The 12,184-nt window shown below is 44.7% G+C and overlaps 1 protein-coding gene across 1 annotated transcript in view; it reads right to left on the reverse strand.

The window, feature by feature from the left end:
• Positions 1 to 12,184, reverse strand: part of CFAP46 (cilia and flagella associated protein 46) — a 226,770-nt gene that overhangs the window by 104,644 nt on the left and 109,942 nt on the right. Inside the window, exons 29-32 of the mRNA XM_040437700.1 lie at positions 9,004 to 9,148; positions 8,654 to 8,922; positions 1,564 to 1,680; positions 252 to 413 (exon numbers count right to left, since the gene is read on the reverse strand). Of these exons, the coding sequence (XP_040293634.1) occupies positions 252 to 413; positions 1,564 to 1,680; positions 8,654 to 8,922; positions 9,004 to 9,148 (693 nt within the window). The remainder of the gene's footprint in view (positions 1 to 251; positions 414 to 1,563; positions 1,681 to 8,653; positions 8,923 to 9,003; positions 9,149 to 12,184) is intronic.

Consider the following 12,184-nt stretch of genomic DNA (forward strand, 5'->3'; position numbering starts at 1 on the left):
ATTTTACTTATGGTTGTGCTTCACTTCCAGCACATTCTGCAGTATTGTGCCATAGAAGAATGGAATCCAATCTATCATGGAATATGGGAACAGCGTAAAAAAATAAAAATATGTCAACCATAGCCACCGGGATAGCAAAGAAGCACCAATCCAGAAAAAGAAATCCACCAAGGTCACTAGTGGCAAGCTGATGAACATTCCTGGACAAGTTGCTGCCTCTCATTAGCTCCTGGTCAGAAAGCCTTACTTACTGGTTTTACAATAGTGCTCCTGTTTATGACATGACAAGACGTATCTTGTCTAAATGCATCTCTGACTTCATCAGGGCAGTCAAAGCCAGCCCACTCCTCAACAGTAGAAGGTAAGGTGTCGATAGGGGCTTTTCTCTTGGGCTTTTCCTTGGTTACAACAGACTGTAATAAAATAAAATAATAATGAAAACAAAGATGAATTTATAGCACTTTATAATATAATTAGCATAGAGTAACACTAACATAATATGAAATAGTGCACTAGGAAAGTAAAACACACTCTACTGACGATATACTTCAAATCTCTAACCGCAAAAGTAAGAGCCTCTCTCTACCTCCAGTACCCACTAAAGTCAGCTCTCAAATCCTGCTCCTCTAACTACCAAATTCAGAGCCTCGAGCTCCTCCATCTACCAAAGCTAGACCTGGAGTTCTGCCTCAGTCCATCATTCTTCAGTCCACTAGTCAAAGCCCTGTATGTAGACAATTCCTGCATCTTCCTCTGAAAGTCGGAGCTGTGCCCACCAGTCAGAGCCTTTGTCTGTCACTTCCACTCATCAAAGACAAGTCCTAACCATGTACTGTACCTATCAAAGTCGGAGCTGTGTCCACCAGTCAGAGCCTTTGTCTGTCTCTTCCACTCATCAGAGACAAGTCCTACCCATGTACTGTACCTATCAAAGTCAGAGCTGTGTCCACCAGTCAGAGCCTTTGTCTGTCTCTTCCACTCATCAGAGACAAGTCCTACCCATGTACTGTACCTATCAAAGTCAGAGCTGTGCTCGCCAGGCAGAGCCTCTGTATGTCTTCTGCACCCATCCATCCAGATCCTGGGTCCTTCAATAAAAATTGTGCTGAGGACCACATTACCTAACCAACGAAATAAGGGCTTTCTACCTATTAACATTCTGTTCACCTTCTGTACCCATCATCTTGTACCCAAATCCTACATCCATCAAAGTCAGAGCCAAAGTCAGCAACTCCTTCAACCACCAGTCGGTCTATATTCTGAGGGTTCAACCAGAGGGGAAGATGCAGCTTTCCACAAGGTTAAGACATCAGGGATTCAAGATTCAGGAAAGTTGCGTTCACTCATGTGCTGGGGAGTCAGAGAATGTCTAGCTTTGTCACCTGAGATGTTTCTCCTATATCAGCAGCAGATAGCCTAAGAGCTGTTGAGTCATTACTAACATGTTATCTATGCTTGGTTGACATCTTCTAGGTCTTTCCTTCTACAATATTATTCTATAGGAATTATTCGATATGCAGAGTAACATCAGTAAGACCAGACCCGCTGTTTGAGATTTCTTACCTCATTTGCTTCCTTCTTCCCCTTTTCCTTCCGACTTGATGCAGATTGTGGGTTTTGAACAGGCGCAGGTTTTTTTTGTAATGATTTAATAAAGTTTCCTGCTGCAGGCAATGACACCTATTGTAAAAAGACATGTCAGATCTCCTAAGAAATAATGGAGAAGGGCAGTCTGCACTATTAATATGGCTGCATGTGAATGGTGGCTGCCATCCAAACAACGCACCCTCCTGCCTCTTCATCTATTATATAGGTGTGATCAGACAGAGTAGATTGCAGTATGTATCTTTTATCAGATGGGGTCAGAAACAGACTTAATAACATGGTAATTAAAAGATTACTGACCACATTACTTATCCTTAAAGGGATGATCTCATTTAACCTAAAATTTGTCTCATGGAGCTAAATGCTTTCAAGGGACTGTCCGGGCTTTTCATATTGATGACCTATCCTCGGGATAGGTCCTCAATATCGGATCGGAGGGGGTCCGACACCTGGCACCCCCACTAATCAGCTGTATGTGGAGACAGTGCGCACAGTGTGCCGTCTCCCGTCTCTCTTCCTGTCCGCTGCTGTATGTCTATGGCAAAGCAGTGGTGAACGGGAAGAGAGAAGGGAGATGGCATGTGCACAATGCGCGCACGGTCTCCTCATACAGCTGATTGGTGGGGGTGCCAGGTGACGAACCCCCGCTGATCTGAAATTGATGACCTATCCTTGGGATAGGTGATGAATATGAAAAGCCTGGACAAGTCCTTTAAAAAAAACATATATTCATCTGTTTCTGCCCAGCTGTTTGTGCTGCAGCTTCGCTCCTGGAGTTTGTATACGAGGCCTCAGTGGTGTGCAGGTATACAACACGAGACCACTGAGGACAGTCAATGGCTCCAGTGGTCATATGCTGTATAGCTGGACGTCACCGCAGCAGCCTCATATAAAAAACACCAGCAGGAGAAGCAAAGGTGCGATGCAGACGACTGCGGCAAAAAAACAGGTAAGTATATGATGCTTTATATTTTAAATGGCACCTCTTAGCAGGATCAACCCTATTAAAACAGGTATATTGCTGATTAAAGTCTTGTGGGGAAAAAAAAGGGAGAAAAAAAAAGAAGTTTCTATTCCTTATACCAGGAGTAGGCAAACTCAGGCACTCCAGCTGTTGTGAAACTACAACTCCCTGCATGCCTACTTGCTCTGCTCTCATAGAAATTAATGAAGCATGCTGGGAATTGTAGTTTCACAACCGCTGGAGTGCCGAAGGTTGCTGAGCCCTGCCTTATACAAATGACAGCTTCGTGCACTGAGGGTGCGGGGCCTAGCCCCTTGGTGCTCCTCATCTTTCCAGTGCTGACCATACCCCTCGGTGCACTGAAAACCTAAATTTGCACGAAGAATGAAAAAAAAAATTCTCGAACATGAGAACAACGATTTTCACAAGACAGGTATTATTTTGATCAGCAGGATCAACCTTCCCAAACAGTATATGGGGTATAATAAGGGTTATCCAGCTGCCGGGAGCTTTTTAAGGCATTTAGTGGCATGGGGCACATTTTAGAATAACTCGGTATACCACTTTAAAGGGGTCGTGCAGCATTTATCCTGAGGATAGGCCATCACTTTAAAAAGTCTGGACAACCCCTTTAAGAATGTGAATTTATTCATCACAAAGCATGAAATATAAGTTCTGCATATGAACTCCTGCTCCTGAGAAGGTGAAGCTCATGGGACGTGCTTATTGTTTGCATATGGCTGTGGGCTTTGAACAGTGATCAAAGCTAAGACTCCTGAGACTACAGTGGTAAAAACCTACTGTCAGAGGCCCAGGAACATTCATCGGAAATCTAACTTGTGGATCAGAGCAAATGTTATGCAGACAGATATTGTTAGTCTATCCTACATTTTTGGGGCCTATTCCTACCCCTCTGCAGGAACTTTAAAGGCCTATTTTCTCTAACACGTCAATTGAATGTAAGAGCGAGTATCCAGCACTGCCGTCTCTGATAAAACCGGATACCTAGAAGATTACATGCAGGAACAAACTTGACACATTTCGGGCTATATGTGGCCTTTGGCTAAAGAAAAGGGATGCTTTAGAATGAAAACAAAAAATTAAGTTTGACGATTAAAAGTGGGTGAAAATACCTCAAAATAAACGATATGAAGAAAACAAACTCAATGACTAGATCCGCCTGTCTGACTCCACTGAATAGTGTAACCCCGACAAAAAGAGAGCGGGGAACTCGGAGCCTGCGGTAACTAAACAGTCAATTAATTGAGACACCTCTGTTTCTAGGTAACACATTGTTTAGTTTGTCTCAAGTTGTAACTGGTAAATGGTGGGGAACTCAAGTTTATTTCACTATGTGCTGCCAGCACTACGTGGCAAGCTACCGGAACTCTTGCCTATGCTGTTATGGTAGAGGTGAAACGTTCCCTAAAACTTATCTATCTGAGCTGAGTAATCTCAGCAACCAAAATGTGCCCCTTGAAAATAAGTCTCTCCTATCATGAGGCAGTATGTCTCCACATGGACTCAATTAACTACCAGTTATGGCTCAATGCGTTTCAGCACATTTTAGTGCTTCTTCAGGAGCGCTGGATTAGTGTCCTAAGCCCTAAGTAGAAAAACAACGTAGAGCATGCCTGCCACCTCACAACATGTGGCAGCGCTCCGGCACTGTTGCGGCCGTAAAGCGTCCGGCGATTCCAAGAACATTTAAGCGGTCAGGCTCCACCCACCTATCGTGCAGCGGCCAATCATGCAGCGGAGGGACCCGGAGGCAGGAGAAGCGAGTACAAGCAAACTCCCCGGCACCATCGCTGCAAGCTCCTTACAGGTACTGGCCGTGCCGGGTGGGGTGGGGGCGGCGTCAGAGCGATCCAAGTGTCAGTTACTGAACCCCTGCCTGTGCTGCGATTAAAAAATCTGATCAGAGAGGATGTTTGATCCTCAAAACGTATCAGATGTATATAGATAAAGTAATATAGTATGAGGGCCTAATCCTCAAGTCCCCAAGCATGCAGAAAGGGGATGGGGGGGTTTAAATGCATAGCATGTCAGTGTCTGAACCTTGGTGATGTCTTGCACGTTCTAACTCACTAGAAATCATGATCAAGGCAAACATACTGATCATAGTTCTATAAAAACATATATGTTCTTTTATGATCGTTGAGACCATTGGGTCGCACTGTTTTTAGACGAAACGTCTACTGAGCTTCTTTCAGGAGGAGACGTTTGTCAAAGGCCCCCCCCCCAGTGAAGGTATGATCTCTTCAATCCCCTGGAATTTGATAATCCCATGGTTTACTGTAACATGACGTGCAATGGAGGTATCCACTTCATTGCGTATATCATTGAGGTGCTCTCCTATATGCCTTCTGAATTCCCTTAACGTTTTGCCGAAGTATTGGGCACCAAGTACATGTTGCTAAATAGACCAGACCCCGACACACGGTTCTGTAGTTGACAAAGATCTAATGTCATATGTGACACCTGTATTGGTACACGTAAATGTCCTGCCTGTCTGGATTGATCCGCAGACGATGCAATTCCCGCATCTAAAAGGTGCCTTTGAGCGGATTTTGAAGACATGATGAGGGTTGGGGTAGCGATTGGTGAAAACTGCGTTCTAACCTGTTGTCACGGAGGGGAGTGGGGGAAACCCCCCACCGTGAGGTGTCAGAGGGTAAAGGGGATCAGTCTGGCCAAAAAGGAGTAATAAGGGAGCAGGTCACCTCCTACAACATCCCTAATCCTCTCCCTGACTCCTCACCGTATGAGCGGACCCCGATGGTGGGACGGTTCATACCCTGGATACCTAATATCCTGAGTCGCCCTGGAAATCCCTCACTTAGGAGCAGGGAAGAGACGACCTGTTCATCCCAGTAATGGAGGAACAGGAGTCTCTATCTGAGGCCAGGCTGCAAGGAGAGGGGAACACATACAGCATATGGAGATGGCAGGTAAGCGAAACAAAAAAACACACTTACCTGCCACAGACACACTGACTGGAACCCGTGCACAAGTGCTGGTGTCCACACCAACATTAGAGGACACAGCACACACCACAAACCACACAGGAACCCAGGATACCCATAGCTGCAATAAACATGAGACAGGGGAATGTCTAATAAACATGCTGGGCACCAAACACCACCAGACATGTAACACCAAACTAGACATACAAACACCCTGAACATAACCCATTCCATACAAACAGGGACAGGAAGGGAAGGAGACACCGGGATAACATTGATGACCACAAGGGTGGCCCTCACTGGACAGATGGAACACCCTGGACTGGAGCAGAGCTCAAGCACCAACCACAGCTGAAGTACAACTGACTCCAGCTAGGAAACCACAGAAGATAAGCCAAGTGACCACACCCAGTCAGGGAGTTAACCCTTACAGCACCGGACAGAGGGAGGCTACAACTAAAAGGGGAAGTGCACACACAAGTATACCAAACACGTTACCACTGGCAACAGCATGCGTGGCAACCATGTCACGCCAATCACCCAGAAGGCCGAGACACTGCCACCACATGCTCTCACAGCAACACGTTGCCGCGGGCAACCGCAAGTGTGGCAAAAGTGTCACAGCGTACACCATAGACCGTGACACCTGTCCCTAATGTTTCTACCACGACGGTAGGTGATGGCCGGCCCATGGCCAACCAAATGCCCCACATCGGGATCTGCTTGTAGGATGCCCCAAAATTTGGAAAGCACCACCCTCACTTGAAGATGCACCACATCATAATTGGCAATGATATGTATGGTATCTGATTAATCATCTTTCGGCCTCGGATTCAGAAGGGAATCCCTATCGCGGCTCAAAGCATGCTGGTATGCTTCATTAAGAACCGCAGCAGGATATCCCCTCCGCCGAAATCGCTGTCGTAGATCATCGGCAGCATGATGAAAATCACGCATGGTAGGAGAAATTGTTCGCCCTTTGAAATACCCCGTTTTAGAGCTACTGGATGGTAACTGTCCCATTCCAATAAATGTTGGTGGTAGTCTTCTTCCTAAATAGGCAAGTACCTATCATGTTGTTGGATCCTTCATAGGTGATCAGATCCAGAAATGTGATCGATGAGGAGTGAATCTCTGAAGTGAAGAACAGTCCCCAATTGTTGACGTTCAGGCGTTGCACAAATGTGGTAAACGATTCTGAGTCACCTTTCCATAGAATCAGGACATCGTCAATAAATCTAAGCCATAGTATGATCGACGATGTTCATGCTCTCATGTTATCCCCGAAGACAACATCACGTTCCCATCCTCCTAGGTAAAGGTTTGCATATGTCGGGGCACAGGGGCTCCCCATGGCAACGCCCTTTACCAGGTGGCAGATCTTATTATTAAACAGGAACGTGGTGTGGTCCAGAATGAACCTCAACAAATGTAATATGTGGCCAAAGATGTGTGCTACGTTCCTGCAAAAATGAGGCCACTACGTCACATGCCTTATCATGCGGATTAGTACTATATAGCACCTCCACGTCTAGGCTACCCAACATGGTGTCGTGTTCTAGCTGGATGCCATCGATTTTTTTGATGACATCCATAGAGTCCCGAACGTAGGAGGGCACGGATGTGACAAATGGCCTCAAGATCTGATCGACATAGATGCTTGCAGAATGGGTAAGGATGTTGGTTCCCGAAACAATGGGTTTGCATTTAAGAGGGCTAAGACCCTTGTGGATCCTAGGAAGCCCATAAAAGCAGGCCATTTGCAGATTGGATGGTAAAATAAACTCAAACTCTGATTTGTTAATCAGTTTGGACGTTAGAGCTCGGGTCAAAATGTCCCTTAGCTCCCTTTGATGGGTCGGCACGGGCCGTACCTGTAAGGAGCTTGCAGCGATGGAGCCGGGGAGTTTGCGTGTACTCATTTCTTCCCCCTCCGATTCCTCCGCTGCATGATTGGCCACTGCCCGATAGGTGGATGAAGCCTCACCGCTTAAATGTTTTTGGAATCAGCAGCCACCATAGTGCCGGAGCGCTGCCACATGTTGTGAGGTGGCAGGCATGCTCTACGTTGTTTGTCTACTTAGGGCTTAGGACACTAATCCAGCGCTCCTGAAGAAGCACTAAAATGTGCTGAAACGCATTGAGCCATAACTGGTAGTTAATTGAGTCCATGTGGAGACATACTGCCTCATGATAGGAGAGACTTATTTTCAAGGGGCACATTTTGGTTGCTGAGATTACTCAGCTCAGATAGATAAGTTTTAGGGAACGTTTCACCTCTACCATAACAGCATAGGCAAGAGAGCAGGTAGCTTGCCACGTAGTGCTGGCAGCACATAGTGAAATAAACTTGAGTTCCCCACCATTTACCAGTTACAACTTGAGACAAGCTAAACAATGTGTTTCCTAGAAACAGAGGTGTCTCAATTAATTGACTGTTTAGTTACCGCAGGCTCCGAGTTCCCCGCTCTCTTTTTGTCGGGGTTACACTATTCAGTGGAGTCAGACAGGCGGATCTAGTCATTGAGTTTGTTTGTCTTTTGTTTTCTTCATATCGTTTAATTTGAGGTATTTGCACCCACTTTTAATCGTCAAACTTAATAAAGATTTTTTGTTTTCATTTTAAAGCATCCTTTTCGTTCGCCATACTGATATAGGATGCTTATTTGATCTTTACATTCAGTGAATCGTTATATGTGGCCTTTGTCAAAAGGGCAAGTATAGCTCAAAACGCATCAAGTTTGTTCCTGCATGTAATCTTCCAAATTAAGTATCCGGTTTTCTATCAGAGACGGCAGTGCTGGATACTCGCTCTTCTCTTGTGTTGGAGCTTCGCCTCACCGTGCATGCCAGTCTAGGAGAAGTCAGCTGAGCCCTGCAGAGTGGAGCTGGTAACAAGGTTTACCCATTTGCTTTTTCTTCAGTTCTTTCTGGTCATATATTGGTTCTGTGCTCTAACCACTGCTACTCCCTCCTCCCTCTCACAGCATGCAGACATTTCAGCTGCAGCTCCTTCCTCCCCTCCTCCTAGTTAATGACTTTCTCATACTTTTACAGGACTGAGAACATTTTTGGTGGCACAACAAAAGAGGATCCGCATACAGGCCAATCCTACCTGCCAGATACGCAGGACACAGGCATATGCCATCAGACAGTGCTGCTCATGTGAAGCACCACCACTGATCACGGCCATTAACATGAACGCCCGAGCTAAGGCCTCCAGCTGTCTCACGTTCCTCAAGTCTTCCAGGGAGCTATAGGCGCTTGCAGCATTCTCCCCGATCCCTGGCGTGCCACTGTCTACATTTACATCTTCGTCTTGTCCAGGATCTTTATTCGGGGAAGATTTCTTCTTAGTTTTTGCTTTAGCCTTCTGGCTCTTGTCTGTTTGAGAATACAGAGAAATAAGAGGAGCTCCCATAATGTAAGATACACCTTGAAAAGCAAAGTATGAGCGACACTCACCTTCCTCGGAGAACTTCATATGGAGTAAAATATTGACTGCCCAATCCAGCAGGTTAACAGCCGTGCCTACAGGAAACTGCTTGCTGTACAACCACTCTGCCAGCTCCAATAAGTACTCGACTTTCTGGCAATCATTTTCTGGTCTCTTTGAATGAAAAGCAATGGACATTTAACGTCATGCACCCGTACTTTAACATTAGCAACAATAACGTCACATGCAATAGGACTGCCATCTACCGTGGTCACATGGCGTGATAACAAAGACATATAAGATGCCATGAAGCCCTGGCATAAGGCCATGCATACAGAAACTGTGAGTCTATCCTGAATTTCTGGGTCCTTTCTCTACATGCACTTAAAGGGCATCTGTCAGCAGTTTTGTACCTATGACACTGGCTGACCTGTTACATGTGCACTTGGCAGCTGAAGACATCTGTGTTGGCCCCATGTTCATATGTGTCCGCATTGCTTAAAGAATGATGGTTTGATTTATGCAAATGAACCTCTAGGAGCAACAGGGGCGTTACCGTTACACCTAAAGGCTCTGCTCTCTCTGCAACTGTCAGGGCCAGGCAGTGAAAATGTGATCATACCTGGCCCTGTCAAATAAAATGCAAAGGGCAGTTGTAGACAGAGCAGAGCCTCTAGTAGCGCCCCCGTTTCTCCTAGAGGATCATTTGCATATATTAAAACATCATTTTTCTCAGCAGTTCGTGCAGATATGAACATGGGACGTCTTCAGCTGCCAATCGCACATGTAACAAGTCAGCCAGTGTCATAGGTACAAAACTGCTGACAGATGCCCTTTAAAAAATGCCATCTGAAGGCTATTCTTGGTCTGATACCATGGCGGCGTTCTTCCCAATAAGGCCTCATGCACACGACCGTTGTGTGTTTTGCGGTCCGCAAAACACGGATGGCGTCCGTGTGCGTTCCGCAAATTTGCGGAACGGCACAGACAGCCTTTAATATAACTGCCTATTCTTGTCCGCAAAGCGCGGACAAAAATAGGACATGCTATATTTTTTTTGCGGACCACGGAACGGAGCAACGGATGCGGACAGCACACGGAGTGCTGTCCGCATCTTTTGCGGCCCCATTGAAGTGAATGGGTCCGCATCCGAGCCGCCAAAACTGCGGCTCGGATGCGGACCAAAACAACGGCCGTGTGCATGAGGCCTAAAGCTGCCCTTTTCTTCTCACAGCATGCAGCCTCATAAACACAAAGAGTGAGAAACTGCAGCTGCATCCCCTTCTTCCCCTCCGATCAGTTACAGTATTTCTGAGAAGACTTCTGATGATATAGACAGGGTCAGCAGGTTAAGAGAAAGGGACTACAGGCTGCTGTTTCATTAATAAGAAATATTACCAATTTTTTTAGCCCCCTAGTCATCTGTTAAACCCCCTCTGTGTACAGTACATTATCCCTACTGGAACAGCTTATTCATGTGCTGTGATATTATTATATGCATTACCTTTATGTAACAGGTTCAATATTAATATAGTATTAATGCATCACTCAGTGACTAGCGCCATTGCCAGCCTGAGTGTCAGCAACAATGTGACGGTATTATTTCTTGTGCTGTGATATCACCGAGTAAATGTTTCTATTTTCATTTGTGTCAGTACAGACATCACTGTCTGCATAAATCAAAATCCCAAAGTAATTCCACTGTATACATTTCTCCTGCACTGTGACATCAAAGTGCACATTATCCTTAAACTCACACACCTACTGTATAAATAATGGTCCAAATGATGAACATTTCGTATTACCTATCATGAAAAATCTGATACCAACATAATGATAGGTAATATGAAATTGTCATCAATCAGTATCAGATGTTTGATTGACCTATACTGGGTATTTATAGGGGCTCATTCTCATTTATCATTATCTCCCCTGAGGAAGCTGATGCGGGGTGTTTGTTTTTCTTTTTGGAGGTGCCGATCCGGGTCTGTATTATACATGTCCTACTTGTATTGTTTTGAATTACTTCTTTAGGGAATACCATATGGTACTTGTTACTCTTTTGTGCATATTTATCCCTTTTTTAAGATATTTCATGTGATAGATAATAGACCCATAGCGGCACCCCCTTTGTGGTGGGTGGGTGTCAATGCCCATATCTGTCTTTTATGTTGTACTTTTACATATTAATAAAACTATTTTTGATATATTTCTATATGTGGTTGCCTATTATCCTGAAACTGTGACATCACTGTGTGTATTATCCCTGTACTGTGACATCACTGTGTGTATTATTCCTGTACTGTGACATCACTGTGTGTATTATCCCTGTACTGTGACATCACTGTGTTTATTATCTCTGTACTGTGACATCACTGTGTGTATTATCCCAGTACTGTGACATCACTATGTGTATTATCCCTGTACTGTGACATCACTGTGTTTATTATCTCTGTACTGTGACATCACTGTGTGTATTATTCCTGTACTGTGACATCACTGTGTTTATTATCCCTGTACTGTGACATCACTGTGTGTATTATCCCAGTACTGTGACATCACTGTGTTTATTATCTCTGTACTGTGACATCACTGTGTATATTATTCCTGTACTGTGACATCACTGTGTTTATTATCCCTGTACTGTGACATCACTGTGTATATTATTCCTGTACTGTGACATCATTGTGTTTATTATCTCTGTACTGTGACATCACTGTGTATATTATTCCTGTACTGTGACATCACTGTGTATATTATCCCTGTACTGTGACATCACTGTGTTTATTATCCCTGTACTGCAACATCACTGTGTTTATTATCCTGTACTGTGACATCACTGTGTTTATTATTCCTGTACTGCGACATCACTGTGTGTATTACTCCTGTACTGTGACATCACTGTGTTTATTATCCATGTACTGTGACATCACTGTGTTTATTATCCTGTACTATGACATCACTGTGTGCATTATCCCTGTACTGTGACATCACTGTGTTTATTATTCCTGTACTGCGACATCACTGTGTGTATTACTCCTGTACTGTGACATCACTGTGTTTATTATCCCTGTACTGTGACATCACTGTGTGTATTATCCCTGTACTGTGACATCACTGTGTGTATTATCCTGTACTGTGACATCACTGTGTGTATTATCCCTGTACTGTGACATCGCTGTGTGTATTATCCCTGTACTGTGACATCAC

This window comes from Bufo bufo, chromosome 6 (genome assembly GCF_905171765.1).
Source record: "Bufo bufo chromosome 6, aBufBuf1.1, whole genome shotgun sequence".
In the NCBI taxonomy this organism is placed as follows: Eukaryota; Metazoa; Chordata; class Amphibia; order Anura; family Bufonidae; genus Bufo; species Bufo bufo.